We start from the raw sequence: 20,008 nt of genomic DNA on the forward strand, positions 1-20,008 counted from the left end.
AAACAAACCAGACTCTCTGGGTCATTATAGCTTGTAAACAAACTTGGTGGCTGAAACCACAGGCTACTCCATGCCTGCAGACCACAGGCTCTTGTTGGGGGCCCAGTACAGGATCTCACTTGTGTCAGCAGAAATTCTTATTCCCAGCTTTCTCCTCCTCACTCTTTGCTGTCCTTTGGCTGAGGCATGAAGCACCAGTAGCCAGTGAATGGAGTTTGGGCTGAGAGCCAGGGGCTCTAGAGTTCTCATCCTGGCTTCACTTCTGACCTGCGGCTAGTTCAGTGCCTCACAAGTGGATGGTCAGGGCTTGGGAAATGCAGAGCTAATTCGAATTAACGCTGCTAAATCCGAATTAAAGTCGTAGTGTAGACCAGGCCTAGGTGCGAGATATTATTGTGGTGTGCTAAGGGAAGGCCTGATAAAGTCACCAATGCAGCAGTTCCAGGGAGGCAGGGATGGAGACCCTTGCAGGCACTTTCAAAATACCGGGCTTCAGCTGGATATGGGACAGAACAGGAGAAGCCAGATCTACCCTGTGTTATGGAGAAGGAAGGGTCTTGTAGTTAAAGCAATGAACTTGGGTCCAGTAGCTGGTGCTGCTAAGGTACCTGTGTGCTTTGGAGCAAGTCATTTCTCTGTCAATACCATGGAGGAAGTTGGGAGGGGCTCAGGTGTTATGGAGAAGGGGACTATGTAAGTACCTAGGCTGAACTAAAAGATTGCTAGTTTCATGCAGTGGCTGTAACACAGGAATATCTTCCTGATCTTCAGGCATGTGCACTGCACTCTCCATTGGACACTGCCCGATTGTTCATTTTGGAAATGCTCATTAGTAAGTGTTAGCAAACCATTGACAGCTGAGAGAGGAGAGTGGGGAAGGCAGGTGGGAGAAGATGGGAAACAGGAAAGTGGGGGAAGAAATGAACTTCTGAGAAAAGTCAATAAGGAAGCTGCAGCACAGAAGCGCTGTCTTTGGTACATGTCTTACTCCAGGACACTCACTGGGACATGTAAGGCCATAATTAGGTATTTAACACAAAACATGATGGGTAAGTTGAGTAATGGGAAAGGGCTATTAAAAGCCAGGTCTGGGCCTGAATGACAGCTGAAGGTTTCAAAGTCATGTTTCAAATTAAAAAAAAAAAAAAAAAAATAGCAGGATGGAAGAGACAAACACCAGGTGCCCTGTGATATTGAAGGAATATTCTTTGCCTGGAAACCACGTTATAATACTGAGATGCAGCCACATCTTGGTGTGAGAGGGTCCCTACAGCAGAGGGGACGCAGTTGTGTCTGGGGGCTGGAGGTTCCTGGGTGCTGTGCTGGAGCAGAGGGGATCCAGTCGTGTCTGGGGACTGGATCCACCGGGTGCTGTGCTGGAGCAGAGGGGACAGTCATGTCTGGAGGCTGGAGGTGCCGGGTACTATGCTGGAGCAGAGGGGACGCAGTCGAGGCTGGAGGTGCCGGGTGCTGTGCTGGAGCAGAGGGGACGCAGTGGTGGCTGGGGGCTGGAGGTGCCGGGTGCTGTGCTGGAGCAGAGGGGACGCAGTCGTGTCTGGAGGCTGGAGATGCCGGGTGCTATGCTGGAGCAGAGGGGATGCAGTTGTGTCTGGGGGCTGATTGTTCCTGGGGCCATCTTGTAGCAGGTTTGCAGCCCCTTTTCTCAGTGCAGTTGTGCCCTCTTTTCATGTGGGTGTGTGGAGTTCGGTGCAGGCAGGGTGTGTGGGATGGGGAGGAAGGTGCTAACCTTAGCTGGGTCTCTGGATTTTTTGTGGTTTTTCTCTGTGAGCAGCTCTCACGCCCAGAACAGGGGAGTGGAGCTCAGTCTGATGGGTGCCCAGGCAGGGAGAGTCACAGCCAGCTTCTTGTTCAGCCCTCTGATCCGGGGAGGTTGAGCCCACAGGGCAGGAGGGGGTGGCACAAGTCTAACCCTCTGGGCCAGCTTGCTCTAGTTTTTCAGGGGTTCAGGCTTGGGCCCCCAGCGGGGAGGGAGGGCTTTTCTGGGGAGGTGGATGCATGTCTGGCCGTGGGAGGGGCTCTCAGCCCGGGGACCCGAGCAGGGTGCTGCTGTCCTGGGGTATGCCAATGCCAGGGCGCACCTGGGCATGGGTGGGGGGGAGAGGGCTGGCCGGGGTGTGCGCCCCCGGGCACGGCCGGGATCCCAGCGCGACCCGGCTCGGCAGGGTGACTCGCTCGCTCTGCTCGAGGCTGGCTTGGCTCTTGGTCCCTCCCTCCCAGCAGCGCGGCTCTGGGAAGGGGAGAGACACACCCAGCCCGGGCTGAGTTACAAGAGCCCAGCCCTGTGCCGAGCGGCGTCCACTTCGTGCGCTCCGCCGCCGGGACAGGACCGGACCCTGCGTGCCAGGGAGCAGCCACCGCCGCCAGGAATCCGGGAGCGGGCTCGGGGCTGGGCAGTACCGGGACCCTGCCGGGCATGGCTGTACCGGGGAGCTGAGAGCCACTGACCCGCAGGTAGGGACCAGCGGCTCCGGGCGCGCTTGGCCACAGGGGACCCGCCCTTGGCACCGAACCTGGGGCCGGGCCGGCGGAACTTTCTGCCTCCTCCCGGGCTGGAGATTCGCGCCCGTCTGGTGTCCCGGGAGCTGGAGCCTTCGCTGCGCTTAGGGTGGGACCGGACCGGACCGGACAGGGTCGGGTCTGGCGCTGAGAGCCCTGGGGGCGCTGCGCCTGGGGGGGCGGGCGACAGGGGGGTAAAAGTCCCCGCAGCTGCAGGGGGCGTGTGTGTGAGGGAGGGGCTGGGTGTGTAGGGGTGTGTGAAGACTGGGGCTGTGAGGGGGCTGTATGGGGTGTGTGTGGGGGTGTTGTATATGGGGGAATTTGCGGGGGGTTGTATATAGGCTGTATATAGCTGGCTTTTGCATCTGAGGTGTGTATAGGTGTGTGTGTGTATATTGGCGGGGGTTGTATATGGGGCATGCATATGAGTGTGGGTATATGGGGTGTATGTAGGCAGGGGCTGTATATGGGGCATGCATGCAGGGGGATGTATATGGGATGTGTATAGGCAGGGTTTGTGTACAGGGTGTGTGTGTAGGTGGTGGTTGCATACAGGGCGTGTTGAAGTTTCTCTTGCTCCAGGCTCGGGCTGGGGGCAGTTTGGTAGGGGGCTGGAGCCTGCAGAGCCTGAAATCTGCTCTGGGGAGCTTTGCTGAGTGGCCATGCAGCCGTGTTGCTGGAGCTGTCCTGAGCCCCCCCTCTCCTGATGGGTGGGGACCCCTGCACTGGACCCGCTCCAGCCGCCTGTGGAATGTGGTGGTTGGAAAGAGTGACTAATTCAAACCAGGCGTCGCCAGTGGCAGGCCTGTGAGAGGCACAGGGTGTGTGTGTGCAGGGGTGGGAGAAGAACTGTGTCCTTGCTCAAGTCTGGGAGCAAAGCGCCCCCCAATCTTGTAACATGCGTCCACCCCTGGAGCGCATGGTGCCCTCTGGGGAGCTCTGAGCCGGGCTGGGGAACTCGCGTGGCTGTGGGGTAGGGAAGCCTGCAGGGCGCTGATGAGCCCCAGGTCTGTGGTTTCCGGGCACTGCGGGGTGGGGGGGTAGCTCAGGCGCTGCGCTTAATTGTGCTCAGGGTGTGGCACCTTCTCTGCCAGTTTGGAGGCAGCAGCGCTATGTTGCCTTGGTGCAGCCTGTAGGGCCGTCACAACCCCTTTCTGGTCATTGACCCAGCCCTCGATTGAAGGGCCAGTCCCTTTGTGCCTCACTCACAGGGAGAGAAGGACCCAGGTCCCCCTCCCGTTCTGTTGCTCCGGGCCTGGCAGCTTGTTTCGGGCTCCACTCGCTACAAAAGTTTATTTGAGTGTTGTTGACACTCAAGTTTTAACTCCATGTTTCCTGTGGCAAAGGGCCCAGAATGGCTGGTAGCGGGCTCCAAGTTCAATTCATAGGGACTTGTTTTTTGTGCAGAGAGACAGTTGTATTTGGAAGTCAGGGATCAGTTTGTACTTGGGCTGGGAAACTGGAGATGAGTGGGGCCCAAAGGCCTGGAGAGATGGACAGACTGAAATGGAGGTATCAGACAGACAGAAGGACTGATGTGTGACTGTTAGATGGAGAACTCTGTGCAGGGCAGCCAGGAGTTCAGGAGTTGGTGCCGTGGTTCCTGTGGGTTGTCAGCTGGGTCGCCTAAGCACCAAGTGATAATTTGCGTTTCAGCTGTCACTCGCTATGGGGAGGACTTGTGGGGAACCCGCTCTTAGCTGGAGGTACCATTCCGTGGAGGGTGAGATTACTGGGTGGAATTCTCTGGCCTGTCCTATTGAGGTCAGATTAGATGAGCAGTATGGCCCCTGCGGGTTTGGAAATCCAGGAGTCTATAAAATGACAAGCTCTTCTTGAGGCTTTTGAAGCTTGGGGAGATGTAACTTCAGTCTTCTGAAAACTGGTGTATTTGAGAGGGGTCTACTGGATGAGAGTCAGGCTGGGAGCCAGGACTCTTGGGTTCTTTCCCCAGCTCTGTGAAGGAAGTGGGGTGTAAAGGGTTAGAGCAGGGGGCCTGGGAGCAGGACACCTGGGTTCTATTCTCAGTGTGGGAAGGGAGTTGTATCTAGTGGTTAGAGCATGTGTCTGACAGTCTGAACTCCTGGGTTCTAGTCCAAAATATATCAACTGCTCTGTTCCTCAGTTTGGCCATCATTAAAATGAGTGTGGCAGCTCTGCACTAGCTCACAAGTGGGGCTTGGTTAAGAGTCATAAAGTGCCGTTAGCCCTCTGAGTGCCAGGGGCTAGAGAGCTGTTATTTTTATTTTTATTACAGGCACTGGGGATGTTTTTCCAGAGGACACTAATTAGTATGTTGGTGCTGAGCTGGGGTCTAGGGGCACAGAAGGGACAAGCAGACAGTCCCCCACCATGGTGGTTGCTTGAGAGAAGGGGGCACTGAGAGAGGTGAAGAGAGAGCAGTGGGGCAGAGTCAGTGACAGAGAGGGGCTGTTGCAGAAACGCTTGACTTGTGGCCTAGAGATCCCAAGGCAGTTCTCTGAGCAGCTCAGGGTCCCTCTTCCAGCCGGGTATCCCACCCCCTGTAATAGGAGCTGGACTGTTCGGTGTGGTCTTATGACACTGAGGCAGTTTGCAAAGAGTGTCAGGAGGCCTGCGAGCCGTACAGAGCTTGTGTGTGTGCGTGTGCGGGGGAAGGAGGGGCGAGGCTGTTAGAAGTTACAATATGTTTCCATGATCCCCTTGCAGCTCTTTTGTGCCTAGGCCTATTATTAGGCAATACACTTATTTACAGAGGGACTTGGGTAGCTACATGTATAATCTTGTACTTGGTGTTTGCAAGAGTCAAGGCGGCTTAGCTGTCCCTGCACCCCCTGGAAGCATGTGGCAAACTGATCGGGGCCGGGGGCAGTGTGTATTCCCCCAGCTGGCATGAGACCATCTTCTCCAGGCGAGGCCGTGGTGGTGGGGGTTGTGTGTAGAGGGAGATGTGCTAGACCGGGGTGGGCAAAATTTTTGGCCCGAGGGCCACATCTGGGTATGGAAATTGTATCACAGGCCATGAATGCTCACGAAATTGGGGTTGGGGTGCGGTAGTGTGTGTGAGGGCTCTGGCTGGAGGTGCGGGCTCTGGGGTGGGGGTGAGGGATTTGGGGTGTAGAAGGGTGCTCCAGGCTGGGATGAGGGGTTTGGAAGGAGGGAGGGGGATCAGGGCTGGGGCCGGGGTATGGGTGGGGGGGTGGGTGAGAGCTCTGGCTGGGGGTTCGGACTCTGGGGTGGGGCCAGAAATGAGGAGATCAGGATGCGGGTAGGGGCTCTGGATTGGGGCAGGGTGCGGGAGAGGTGAGGGCTCCGGCTGGGGGTGCGGACTCTGGGCTGGGGATGAGGGGCTTGGGGTGTAGAAGGGTGCTCCAGGCTGGAACTGAGGGGTTTGGAGGGTGCGAGGGGGATCAGGGCTGGGGCAGGGGGTTGGGGCATGGGAGGGGGTCAGGGATGCAGGCTTTGGGCAGCGCTTACTTCAAGCAGCTCCTGGAAGCAGCGGCCATGTCCCCCCTTCAGCTCCTACGTGGAGGCGCGACCAGGCGGCTCTGCGCGCTGCCAAGTCCGCAGGCGCTGCCCTTGCAGCTCCCATTGGCCGCAGTTCCCGGCCAGTGGGAGCTGCGGGGGCAGCGCCTGCAGATGGGGCCACGTGCGGAATCCCCTGGCTGCCCCTAAACGTAGGAGCCGGAGGGGGACATGCCACTGCTTCCAGGAGCTGCGGCACGTGTGTGCAGAGTGGCCCCCGACCCCGCTCCCCAGCTGGAGTGCAGGAGTGGGGCAAGCCCCAGACCCTGCTCCCCAGCGGGAGCTCGAGGGCTGGATTAAATTGGCTGGTGGGTCAGATGTGGCCTGCGGGCCGTAGTTTGCTCACCCCTGTGCTAGACGATGGCATAGGTGCTGGAACTAGGTGGACTCCCCCTGGCTTGAAGTGGTTTCCATCATACACAGTGTTTACAGTTTGGTTTAGTGGCTCTCAGCACCCCCACTATACAAATTGTTCCAGCGCTCCTGGACGATGGACTCTTTGTTCTGAGGGCAGCGGTCTGGGTGCCCAGGCTGTTCTCTGGCGGGTAAGAAATACCAGGAAGCTGCCCAGTGGGCACAAAGGCAGCACGATATGGCATGGGACAGACTCTGGAAGCTGCCTGGCTTTCACAGCTCATGGAAATGGGGGACAGGGCTTGATGAGAGGTAATTCAGGGGCCCTTCCAAGCAGACTTACCAGTGTGAGAGATAGATGAGACATGGTGGAACACACAAGGGGGCATAGGAGGAGCCAGGTGTCCTCTCTCATCACCCCCTGCTCCCGCTCTGGTTCTGGGAACTCGGGCGTAACAGGCAGAGGCCGCAGCTCCCTTGCTGCTTCAGATTCGTATTGCACTGATCTCTCTGCGTGGGCTTGCCCCAGTGTTGTAACATGGTTAGGTAAATAGCTAGGTGCTGTGGGAAGCGCCAGCCCCAGGAGCAATTACTATGGTTTCTGCAGCACCCATAAACTCACGGGGTGTTACACAGACAAATGAAATAAAGGCCCGTTCCCTGCCCTGGAGAGCTTGCCATCAAAACGTGAGACAAGCTGCAACAAGTGAGAGCAACAAAGTGTGTGTGTATGTGTGTGTATAAGGGTCTAGCCACATTCTTATCTAGGCACTTATCACCACAGCATGGGTGTGTGTGTCAGTCTGTCTAAGTTCTTATATGAATGACTATCGCAGTAGTGTGTGTGTGGAGTGGGGAGCTGGCAATGGTGTTGAGGGGGGAGTGGGTTTGGAGGTGTGTGCATTTGTGGAGCCTAGTGGTGGTGGAGTGCGTAAGGATTTATAGTGTGTGTTACTAAGGATTCAGGGTGTGTGCAGGGATTTGGGGTGTGTGTGTGTGTGGAGGGTTTTGGGTGTGTGTGGGAGGGTTGGTGTGTGTGTAGGGGTTTGGGGTGTGTGTATGGGGGTGTGTGCATGGGGGGTTTGGGGTGGGGTGAGAGGTGTATCGGGGCTTGCGTGGAACCTCTTTCTCATTTGTATGCTTGGGGAACCAGTTGTGTGTTAACCCTTGGGCTGGCTCAGCGCCCTCTCCATTCCCAGCGGTCTCTGGCTCCTGCTTCCTAGGTCGGGAGGAAAGTAATAAAGAGGAAAGGGTAAGCTGAGGCCCAGCAAGGCCTTGGCCAGTAGTCACTCTGTGTGGCCAGCAGAGAGTAGGAATTCTGGATAGTGCGTCCTCCCCTGATTCCCACCCTGCCAGCTGTTTAGGGTGACTCTGCCCTGCTTGCAGGCACCAGAACTGTTAGCCTGCCCCAGCAACCTGTGCTCTGGGCCCCTCTGTGAAACAAGAAGCTGGCTGCATTGGCACAGGCCTGCTGGCATGATGCACTCGATGTTTGTGCACAGGGTGGAGTCTCCCTCTGAGTCTTTCCTGCTGCCAGGGGGATCCCTTCTCTTTGGACAGCCAGTGACTGGTCTCCTGTTGTGACCCCTCCGTTGTGCCCTCACTTCCCCATTCTCTTTGGATGCAGAAAAATCCACCAACACTAGGCAGAATATTCCCTGCCCGCCCAAAGAGAGAAGTGCCCTTAGAGACTTACCTGTCCCTGTAGCATCTGGACTACACTGTATTTATCTCCTCACACCCTTGCTGTTATCCCCATTGGGCAGGTGGGAATCAAGGCCCAGAGAGAGCCACTTGGCCAAGGTCCCACAGCAAGTCTGTCGTGGCACAGAGATTTGAGCCCACTTCTTCCAAGGCCCAGGCTCTGCACCCTTCTCCACTGCTCCAGCCCTACTCTCCAGAGACTTCATGAAGCCCACTATTGATTTTACGTGGCAGGTACTCAGATACGAGGGTGATGGGCAGCAGAATAAAACCCACAAAGAGTGAGCTGTGTGGGGATGCCTGGATGGATGGATAGATGGAGGGGGGTAATGGGGATAGAGAGCTAGATGGGCACGTAAGGAGGCTGGATGGATGGGTCACTATGGTGATAGAGAGAAAATCAGAGGGTGCCTCGTGATCCAGATGCTGATGTGGTTGGAGCCAATGTGCTGGGCTGGGTCAGTAACTGGATTTCGAAGGCAGTCATGTGACTTTCTGGTGTTATTTAACTCACCAGGGATGTGGCGCTGTTCCAAGGGCTCTGGTGAGGGCTCCTGCTCTGCCTCCTGCACAAGCCACCCCCCTTTCACTCTCGGCACTAATTGGAAAGAGCAGTGTGTCCCTGGGGAACACAGGCGCCCACTTGTTCACAGAGGCCAGTCCCAAGCCGAGAGCAAAGCGGCGCATTGTTCTCGGCCCAGCACCCCTCGCAGTCACACCCGAAGATGGATGTGTGAAATCTGCAGGGCGCTGGGCAAAGAGCACAGAAGGACTTCCGCATGCGCCACGGAGCGGCTGGGCGGGAGCGGACTTCACAATAGCCTGCCAACCTCGGTGGGCAGCAGAGCTAGAAATGTGTCACTGGTGGGCAATGGTGGGTGCTCCCACCTCTGCTTGCTGCCATATGGGGCGTGTCATCCCTGGCTCCTTCCTCGACGCCAGAACAGCTTCTTCAGCGCCCTCCAGCACCCACCTTTGCCCTTCTTGTCCTGTCTATCTCCTCATTCCTGGGCTCATTCTTTATTTTCCTTCTTGTGCCCATCTCTGTTTGTGCATCGGTCTGGTTGTGCATATGTGGGTGTGTGAGCATGTGCATATCTATGTGTGTGGGTGGGCACATTCATCTGTCTCTGGGTGTGTGCGCACACGTGTACATCTGTGTGTGTGCATGCGCGTACACCTCACTGTATATGTTTCTGTGCATCTGTGGGTGGGTGCATACTTCTGTCTCTGGGGGTGTGCACGCACGTACATCTGTCTGTGTGTGCACACGTGTACAGCTATGTCTGGGTTTGTATGCATGCGTCCCTCGGTCTGTGTGGGTGTGCACACATACATCTGTCTGTGCGTGTGTATGCACCTGTCTGGGGATACGTGTGTGCATGCATGTGTGAGTGTGTGCTCACATGCGCACCCCAGTGCGCGGGTGTGATGGGATGTGACCACCCTTGATGTAGCTGGAGGAACAGTCTGGGGAGGAGATGGATGGAGAATCTCCTGAGAACTGGCTGCAGGAGCCATTTATCTGTGTTTGCTGCCATGTACAATTAAGTCGGTATGAAGCAGAGCGGCTCTGCCAGAGGGAGTGGCATCCTGACCTGGGATAATGCCAGTCTCCACAGATCAAACAGACTGTGGGGGCAGGGTGTCCAGAACAGGACCCTGGGTGTCTGGGCTGGCGGTGCTGCGGGGCAGTGTTCTAGCACAGGCTGTGTTAGAGCAGCCGGCCTTGCTCACAAGAGCCTGGGAGGGTCACTGGCCACCTGCCGCCACCACAGCGTGAGTTTCCTTGCTTAGGGCAGCCATGTGGTGTCGCACCCCTTCCCCTGCAGAGTCTGTAGGTTCAGTTGGCTGAGGAGCCAGCAGAGACTCAGCCTGAAGGGGCTGCATGAGAGGATGTGGGGGAGCAGGAATCTCCCCAAGTGAGTTTTTGAGCTTTTATCTTTCCCCAGCTGAGAGGCTGCAGAGTTGGAGCTACCGGGGTGGGTAGTTGGATGCTGGGTGTGTGCAGTGGCCCAGTGTTTGGTTGTTAGCTGCCTGGCACTTATGTGGATAGCCCAACATGTGTCCTGCTGCCACAGGGGTGTAGCATGGAGGCTTCTGCATTCAAGGCTTTAGCACAGGAAGAGTGAAAACCACAGAGCCTTGTTCTAAAGGTCTCAAACTGTATAGAACGTGGTTTAACAATGTGTGCGCACCACGACGGAGGGGATGCTGCCATATGTGTGTGCGCCACGACAGAGGGGATGCTGCCATGGCTTGGCACAGGAGTTCTCGGGTGCTGTGCTGGAGCAGAGGGGATGCATTTGTGGCTTGGTGCTGAACTTGGAATCTGCCTCACTCACCCTGTGAAATCTCTGCTTGGTCTCCACCGAGGCTGGCAAAGGTCACCTGTCTGATTGTGTGCTGACCATGGATTTTCCGAGATTAGCTGCCACTGCAGCCCCAGCTTCGCTCAGCAGATCTTCCCTTTGTGTCCTGAGTGGAAGTTTGGGATTGCGTCAGCCCATCGTCTCTGTGCACACAACAGTAACTGACAGTGTCCAGTGGGCCTTAGGGGATTAGTGCTCTTGCTGCCATGTGCCTTCCCCACGCTCTGTGTGTGCTAGACACCTAACTGTTTCTGGTCTGCCTCCAGTCTCAGTCCTCCCTCTCCTTGAGATGGTTTGGATGGTGATGGCAGCTGGAGCTCTGGAGGTGGCTGCCCGGGACCCTTCCTGATTGCAGATTGGAGGCTGGAGGTGCTGACCAGTGGCCTGGGATCGTAGATTATGCCCTGGTCTGGGAGCAGAGTGCAGCTCTCCTCTTTCTTGAGGCCTGGGGATGATTATCTCAGTATGTTTGGAGCGAATTGGTGTAATGACCTGGCTATGCAGCAGGCAGGGTTTCAGCCCATGGAGGTGCTGAGGAGAGGACCTTAAGGATCACTGAAGTCTGGAGGAAACCCCCGAAGCAGGGATTACGTGGGCCTGGCAGCAGCCTCTCTTGTTTGCCATCAGCCAGCTGTGAAGCCAGCTCTTTGCACATATAACTAACCAATGCAGAGGGATCCTGTCACCCAGCTGAGAAATGCAGCTGCCTCTGGGGGAGGGTGGGGCAGCTGTCTGGGTGCGCACAGCCCGTGCTGCACAGCCGCTCGGCCACAAGCTGCTCCCTCTTTCCAAAGGCCTGGAGATGGGGGAGGAGTGAAGGCGGCCATGATCTGGAGTGGAACTGGCCCTTAAGCAGACACCTGAGTGCAAGAACAGAGAAGTGATGAGGCCGGGCTGGGCTGAGTCTCGTGTGTGTGCCACTGGATGAGCACAGAGTGGGACCATGCAGTCTGCACACTCAGAGCCATCTCAGACCTAGCTCTGCAATACGGGGAGGAATAATGTCCTGGGTGGGGGGTGCCACCCATCCCAACTTGGGGCTGCCTGGGCTATCAAGTCCTGCAGGAAGGTCTCGGCTTCTTCCATGATCTGGGCTGTGATGCCACAGCAGGGATGACAGGTTAGTCTCCCTAGGCCCAGAGCTTCCTAGCTTTGCTCCCTGCCTCTGCTTCTCCCTGTTGGAATCGATACCAGGAGACACCAGGATAAGTCCCCTGCTCCTGCCTTTCAAGTTCTGTTCTGGCCACTTTAGAATCTAGAGGCGAGGAGCCCTGTGCTTCAGGCTCGTCCTTTGCCGAACGGAAGGAATCCTCAGGAACCTTCCTGGCCTTAACTGGGAGCCATCAAGAACTCCAGCTGTCCTGCTGTCTCTGTGCCTGGCTGCTGGGGCAGAGACCCTTTCCCTGGGGACAAGGGATCACAATCCTTTCGCAGCCAGTTTTCTCTCTGCTTGAAGTCGGAAGCTAAAACAGACACACAGTTGCTGAAGCATTTTCCTGCCTTTAGCCTCCCCTTGCTGGAGGTTTCTCCTGTAGGATGTGTACTGTGGAGGCACCTTGGAGCCCTAGTCAGGGGCCAGGGCCCCACTGTGCTAGCTGCTGGACAAACACAGACCAAAAGAACGGTCCCTGCCTCTGAGAGCTCACACCCTAAGTGTAAGACAGGGGACGACCGGTGGATGCAGACAGACCAAGAGGGGAACACAAGGAAACGGGGTGGGTCAGGGTGATAGGCAATGGTCTCAGCACCCCAGCTGCCTGGCTGCTGCCTGTCCCCGGAGGATGGGACACTGGGGGTTTCTTTGGAATCTGAACATTCACAGTCCTGGGTGGAAATAAAGACAGTCGCTTGCGAGGTTCTCCAGGGGTTGGGACTTGTGGAAGGAGGAGCTGAAATGTCTGACATGCTCACAACAGCCAAGGGAGGCAGGGTTAGGAGCTGAGCCTTTGTCACCTTTCCTGTGAGGCAGAGGGACCGCAGTATGCCCAGGTGTGTCCGCGTGGGTAGGGGAGCTGCAGCTGGAGGGACAGAGACTACCTTTGCAAAGCCCAGCAAGACTCTGGAGGGAGGTTTTGTTTCACAGCTGCTGTGCATACTGTTCGCCTAGGGGAGGAATAATGCTCTCCTCGCGGAGTATGAGTGTGCCCAGTGAAAGGCCTGTGTGCAGGGCAGATGCATCTAAAAATAACGAGAGCTGAAACACATGGTGAACCTGAGAATAACACCAGCAGCTTGGTGACTACATGGCTGGCATTGCTGTGCAGGATGCCTGCGGGGTTTCCCCTTGCCAGGCTGGCGGGGCAAGCGGTCTTGCGCTCACTGGAAACCTTCCCCTCTTGCAGCTTGGCCTTTGCCGGGTCTGAGGTGGAGCTGACATGTAGTGAGTGCCCTAGTGGGAGTTGGATACTCCTCCACCGCTTGTTTCATGGTGAATAGGGCTTTGAACTCTCAGGTGTTGGTGCTACAAGTATTACCATGGCCTAAGGCCTTCTCCACGCCAGGCTCCCTGGGGAAATCTCCTGTTGGCCCTGCTGGGGGCACAGGACTCCCCAACCTTTCCCCTGCCATTTTGTCTATAGCTGCCATGGGCAGGATAAGATGCCATGATGTGGAGGTGCCCTGCCCCCCAAGGGCTCCCAGTGCTTCAGCACCAGGCTTAGCGTAATGCTGGAAGATCATCCCGCAGAGCGGAGTGCAGGGGCACGGCCTACAGGGAGGGGAAGACAGCAGCTGTGGGGTGGGGCTGGGAGGTAGCGTGTGGTGGGGGAGAGAGGAGGGTTAGGCACACAGACCATTGGGGCCTTTCCTCCAGTGGGCAGAACAAGCCGGCTGTGCGATTCTTTCTCTGCTTTGATCCCAGATGGGCTGGACTTTGGGCCCTGTGCTGGCTGGCATCTGGGACTGAAAGGCCCAGGAGGGCTGGCTGAGACTTCTGGCCTCTCCCTCCATTCATAGCAGCCCTGGTGCACGCTGAGTCACTTCGAAGGCCTCCACACCCACCCCACAGGCCTCTCTCCTGAGCCACCTGAGAGGAACAAACCAGTTTGTTCTCCACTTCATTGCAGTTTTCCAAATTACTGAGAAACCAAACAAGTTGAGTGTTTCCAGCCTGTGTGACCCTGTGCGACGCAGACATCGCCTCTTGGGTCCAGGCACCCTGCATGAACCTGCAGGACAGCAGAGCCACCAGGCTGCTTAGTGAGAGCCTTTCTGGGGCTCTAGAGCAGTGCTTCTCAAATAGGGTTACCATACGTCCGGATTTTCCTGGACATGTCTGGCTTTTTGGTACTCAAATCCCTGTCTGGGGGGAATTGCCAAAAAGCCGAACATGTCCGGGAAAATGCTTTGCCGGCATCCCTGTCGCCTGCTTACCTTAGAGCGGCTCTGGCGGCGGCGGCTGCTGCTGCTCCCCCCAGACACCTCAGCTCTGTGTAGCTGAAGAGCCGAGCTGCCCGAGCGCTACCGGCTTCACTGTTTGCCGGGCAGCCCCCAGACCTTCAGACCCTGCACCCCCGGCTGGGCGCTTCCCCAGCGCAGCCGGAGCCCGGGAGGGGAAGCGCCCAGCTGGGGGCGCAGGGTCTGGAGGTCTGGGGGCTGCCTGGCAAACAGTGAAGCCGGTAGCGCTCGGGCAGCTCGGCTCTTCAGCTACACAGAGCTGAGGTGTCTGGGGGAAGCAGCAGCAGCCGCCGCCGCCAGAGCCGCTCTAAGGTAAGCAGGCGACAGGGATGCCGGCAAAGCATTTTCCCGGACATGTTCGGCNTCAAAGCTGGTCTGCTGCTTGTTCAGGGAAAGCCCCTGGCGGTGCGGGCCGACTCGTTTACCTGCCATGTCTGCAGGTTCGGCCGATCGCGGCTCCCACTGGCCGCGGTTCGCCGTTCCAGGCCAATTGGGGTGGTGGGAAGTGGTGGCCAGCACATCCCTCAGCCTGCGCTGCTTCCTGCAGCCCCCATTGGCCTGGAGTGGTGAACCATGGCCAGTGGGAGCCACGATCGGCCGAACCTGCGGATGCGGCAGGTAAACAAACCGGCCCGGACCGCCAGGGACTTTCCCTGAACAAGCGGCGGCCCGACTTTGAGAAGCACTGCTCTAGAGCACAATCTCAACGCAGGGCTCGGGGACCAGCCAATGTGCCAGGCCTGGCCAGCCATAGTTTTTTCCTGTCCCCTTTGGGCTCTGGAGGGAAGGGGAAATGGTGCAGGTGACTCTGATTTACAGCATGATCCTGAGAACAGACATTGGCTCCACGGCTCCTCCCAGAGCAGACTGGTTTGCATTTCAGCAGGGCTCCCGGACGGGGTGCTTTGCTGCGTGGTCAGAGCTCTAGTAAGATGCTTGTACCAGATCTGAGTGCCTTACAGTGCAGAGCAGCATAGTCTGTGAACAGCCATGCACTACCCTGGAGTAAGGTGCTGCCCAGCGGAAGGGTGACAGAATGGGATGATGTATAGCAATGGAGGCACAGGTGGGTGTGCACACACCTTGCCAGTGCACAGGTATGTGTGGGTGAGTGCGTGTGCACACACCATTCTTGTTACAAAGGGAGCCTGACACATAAATTGTGTGTGACCCACTAAAATTTTTTTTATTTACTATTTTCCTGCAATATGGCTATGGATTTGCAAAGACAACCCACCTCCCCAGGTGTTTGAGATGCTGGAGGACTCACCCGGTTTGAGTTTTAAGTCGGGGAGGTGGAGCCAGTGTGGGTCTAACCTGCCTGACCACATCCCATTAACTTTTCTTTAAATTATTGTTTGAAAAATGTGTAAATGCTGGAATGGCGAGTGGTGCCACTGTTCCTCCTGCCCTTGGCTGCCCTTCTCCTGACTTGGGGAGTGCATTGAAAGTCCATCTGGACTGGAGACCTAGGGACTGGTCTGGGGAGCTGGGAGGGGCTCAGGTTTAAGCAGTTGCCTTTAGAAAGCTGTCCAGTGGCTCTGAATATTACCTGTGATGCTCCCAGACCCAGATGGCCAGTGCCCCTGGCTGGCAAGGGTGGTGAGGCAGATAAAGGGGAGGGGCAATCAGGATTACATTTGACAATGTGTTGCACAGCTGCTGCTATTCCTTTCACTAGTGATGTTTTTGAACACTCGTTCAGATCTGTGTTCTTCAGGAGCAGCTGGGGATGGTGGGTTTTGTTTTAAGCACAGATGCAGGTTAATCCCCAGACAGCTCTGTGCCTTGGTGACACAGACTGACTCCCGTTGGTGGCCATTTAGGAGTTGTGGATTTACAAGGAAACACTTTGGGCCCACTTCTCTGCAGCTTGGGCAGTTGTTTCCACCGATGCAAAGTTCTACCAGCCCTGCAGATGGCAACAGGAGACTGGTGCATCCAGCCCGTGGTATCTAGGGCTCTGAGCTGGAGAGATGCTGAGCCTTGGCCTCTCCAGCGGAGTTCACGGAGAGGAGGAGCGCAGTGTCCCAGGGGGCTGCACGCTGGGACAGGTGGTTGGAGGCAGGACATAGCAGCGCCTAACATCATGGATCTGAGAGCAGATTCTGTGGTAGCCAATCTCCCCTCGCATTGTTATTAACGTTATTGCCTCTCTTCGGATTTTAAGCAAAACGTCTGGGCTGCCTTTGGTTTACTCAATTCCACAATCTCCTTTAGATTTGCATCTTGGCAGCTCTCCTGGTGGGAAGTCCCCACTTTAGCCTTGCATGCTCCCCAGGCAGCCCTGAGCACCAGATCTCCAGCTTCATGGTTGCTTCCATTGATTTCTGAGCTCTGCAGCAACCGCTCATAGATTTTAAAGCCAGAAGAGGCTGTGGTCTGTAGGTTGCACCCCACTCTGGGGAACATTCCCTTCATTGTATTATGCTTCTGGTTGCAATTTTGGCTCCTGAATTCAGACGCCTTTGATTCTGCAAGAGCTGACGCAGCACTGAGCGCTCAGTCCCTCACAGGCTTGGATCCCTTGTAGTGCTTCCAGCCTCGGCCCTGTGCTTGCTGGAAACGGGAAAGTTTCTTTGCCTTGCTAGCTGGGGAAGAGGAAAGGTGGGGCAGCTCGCGTGGGTGTTGCCGACAAACACCAGCCAGGCAGAATTAGAAAAGGCACAGCGCCCCCTGGTGGTGACAATCCCATGGGCAGCCAGGCCCAAGCAACCCCCCCATCCAACTTGTTACATTAGGTCTCTTTCCTAGCCCCTAGTTAACCCCTTCCTACTCAGCAAAGCCTCTGACCAAAGAGTGGTTTTGTAGACGATGGTGGTGGGGGTGTCCAGCTATTCCCATTGCTCTGATTAGGAACAATTCATTCAAAGTAACCTTTTCTTTTACTGAGCTCCTTGGTGCTGGTCATGCACCACAATCCCTGCTCCCCGCCCGGGCTCTCACGTTCTCTGACGTGCCATTCTTCACATACTGCACTCTGTGCTGGGAAGCTCTGGCTGCAGCGTGGTTCACAAATGCATGGCATGCAGGCAGGGGCTGGTCTCAGGAATTTGGGGTGAGGTTCTGTGGGCAGAGTTAAAGCCTCTCCAGAAAACCTTAACTTTGTATTTCCTGCCTGTCCACATGTTGGGGTTTGTTTAAAGTTTCACCGTGATGCATATCTCCTGGCTTTGCATCTCTCCTTTTTTTTTAAAACACCTCAGTGTTCTTTTAGGGTGAAATCCATTAAAGTCAAAGGCAAAACTCCCGTTGATTTCAGTGGGGCCAGGATTTCCCTCTCAAAGTTCATTTTCACTTTATGAACATTATCAATTTTAAACAATACTATTTAGCTCTTATGTACAGCTTTTCAAATCTTTCCCCATTGAAGCAATTAAAAAACTGGCAATCAAACCTCAGTGTCTTCTATGTTGCATTGTTTTCTGTAACAGCATGGGTAGTTCAGATACCAGGGTCTTTTTTTTTGTTAGATCCTACAACGTCTTACTGGGCTCATCCTAGAATGGACCAGAAAAAGCTAAATACAAACAATGATTTATTAAGAACTCTTTGAATTCTCTGCTAGGCTGGGAAGTTGATACCGAAGGTCAGCAAGTGAAGAGAGGAATTCCTGGGGCGGTTCCAGCCAGGACCAAAGTCCCAACAAGGTCAGTCAAACTGGATCTGCCCATTCATCCCTCAAACAATAAAACATGCTTGATTCGTGCTCTCTCCGCTACACCTCCCGCAATATCCGTGCTGGGTGAAATCCAGCCTGTGCAGAAGGCCAGCACGAAGCCTGTGCAAGCACTTACATCCCCATTTTCCAAGCTCTCTGCATAGGGATGACTCACCTCTGCAATTTATGCTTTGTGGTTTAGGGGCATTGAGACTGTACCCAGCCCATGTCCATCCAGACTGTCAGCCTCCAAAGCTAAACTACAGAGATAAACACAAAAGCCTGTGACTGCTCTGGTCTAGCCCCCTTGCTTTGACTCCTGGAGTTCAATGGGTCTGCACTCCAGTAACTGAAGACAGAACTGGGCCCAAAGATTATAGCTTTGGCCTGTAAACTTTCCTGTCCATGTTGTTTTAAGAACGTAAGAACGCCCATACTGGGTCAGCCTAATGGTCCATCTAGTCCCGTTTCCTGTCTTCTGATAGTGGCCAATGCCAGATGCTTCAAAGGGAATGAACAGAACAGAGCAATTATCAAGTGATCCATCCCCTGTTGTCCAATCCTAGCATTTGGCAGTCAGAGGGTTAGGAACACCCAGAGCATGGGGTTGCGCCCCTGATCCTGGCTAATAGCCATTGATGGGCCTATCCTCCATAAACTTAACTCATTCTTTTTTGAACTCAGTTCTAGTTTTGTTTCATTTAGATGGAGAAGGAAGAGGAGGAAACCCGAGAGATCCTGCTCCCCAACTGGAAAGGAAGCGGCTCTCACGGAATCACCATTGACCAGACGGAAGATGGGGTCTTCGTGAAGCAGGTGGTGCAGACTTCCCCTGCTGCCAGAACTGTGAAGGAAGGTGAGTGCAGCGCACCAGCTCGGAAGCAACACGTGTTGTTGTGGGAGGGTGGTGGTGGGGTTGTGAGAGAATGAGAGAATGAGAATTATGGGAAATTCTGGCTCCACTTCCCTTGTTCCTTTGCAACCCTTTTATCGTAATTCTCTCTTTGCTGCTTCTGTAGCTTTAAGGCCACTGGCCTCCATGGAGATGGCTCCTCCTGCTTGGGGCTCCTTGTCCTGATTCTTTGCTGATGGAGACTCCTCTCTTCATTTTGCCCTGTCTGTTTGCCTCTTCCCTGAGGTGGGGCTTTTCCTGCCACTCAGCTTCTCTCTCCTTCCTGTGCTGTGCTGGCAGCACAGCCCACATATTATGCGCATTACGATAGCACCTAGAAGCCCCCGTGTGCTACACAGATACACAGTGGGAGACAGGCCCTGCCCCAGTGAACTTACAGTCTAAACAGACACAGGGTTAGGGTGACCAGATAGCAAGTGTGAAAAATTGGGATGGGGTGGAGGGTAATAGGAGCCCATATAAAAAAAAAAAAGCCCCAAATATCAGGACTGTCCCTATAAAATCGGGACATCTGGTCACCCTACACAGGGTGGAAGGGGAAACAGAGGTACCGAGGGTGGGAAGGGACTGCCCAAGGTCAGTGCCAGAGCTGGGAATAGAACCTAGGAGTCCTGGTTCCCAGTACTCGTTGCTCTAACCCACCAGACCCCACAGTCCTCCTAGAGCCAGGGATAGAACCCAGGAGTCCTGACTTCCCGCACTCCCTGCTCAAACTGACTAGATCCTACTGCCCTCCCAGAGCTGGGAATAGAAGCCAGGAGTCCTGGCTCCCAGTGCCCCTTGCTCTAACCAGCTAGACCCCACTGTTCTCTCCCAGTGGTCCTGTCTAGTGCTTGGGCCTGCTCCAAGATGCTAACACTCTCCTTTCTTGCTGCAGAGCTGTCTCACTGACTCTCTATGTCTGGAGGTGGGATTCAGTCACTGATGGCTCCATGTGGTGCTGTTGGGGGCAGGGAGGAGCCCACAGAGACATGTGGTAACAGGGGTGTGTGTCTTTCCTCCAGCCACCCTGGGAATGAAACAGGGAATCAGCAATACGGGGGCAGCAAGACCTTCCAGATTAACCCCTCTAGGTTCCTGCCAGCAGATCACAGCCATGAGCTGAGTGCTGGAAAGCATTTGGCAAAGTTGCCCCTTCTTAGGCTGCAATGCTATTGAAGAGGCTTTTGATTATTTTAATCAGCCCTGTGTGTAACTGAGCAAGCTTTGTTTATTGCTTGGGCCCTGGATTGCCAGTGCCATCAGCTTGGCTTCACTTCCTTCTCTCTGCGCCTGTAGGGGATCAGATTGTGAGTGCCACCATCTATTTCGACAACCTGCAGTCCGGAGAGGTCACGCAGCTGCTGAACAGCATGGGCCATCACACGGTGGGGCTGCGGCTGCAGCGAAAGGGGGACAAGTCTCCATTGCCGGGACAGTCATGGTCACACGATGTGTTCTCACCCAGGAGCCCAGAAGTTGTTCTGGTGAGTGAGGGAGTGATGCAAGCTCCCGGGGGAGGGAAAGCTGCCCAAGCATTCCTGCAAACTGCTCCATGTGGAGACTGGAGCAGATTTATTCCACTGCAGAACCCTGGCTGCCATCCCT

General features: G+C 55.5%; 1 protein-coding gene across 2 annotated transcripts in view; it reads left to right on the top strand.

Moving 5' to 3' along the window:
• Window positions 1-2,310: 2,310 nt before the first annotated feature.
• AHNAK (AHNAK nucleoprotein) overlaps window positions 2,311-20,008 on the top strand; it is a 36,190-nt gene continuing 18,492 nt past the window's right edge. For both annotated transcript variants that reach the window (XM_034776150.1, XM_034776151.1), the window contains exons 1-4: window positions 2,311-2,472; window positions 17,416-17,497; window positions 18,214-18,364; window positions 19,700-19,887. In XM_034776150.1, coding sequence (XP_034632041.1) covers window positions 18,214-18,364; window positions 19,700-19,887 — 339 coding nt within the window. In that variant the 5' untranslated portion in view covers window positions 2,311-2,472; window positions 17,416-17,497. The remainder of the gene's footprint in view (window positions 2,473-17,415; window positions 17,498-18,213; window positions 18,365-19,699; window positions 19,888-20,008) is intronic.

The sequence above is a fragment of the Trachemys scripta genome, chromosome 7, assembly GCF_013100865.1.
Source record: "Trachemys scripta elegans isolate TJP31775 chromosome 7, CAS_Tse_1.0, whole genome shotgun sequence".
In the NCBI taxonomy this organism is placed as follows: domain Eukaryota; kingdom Metazoa; phylum Chordata; order Testudines; family Emydidae; genus Trachemys; species Trachemys scripta.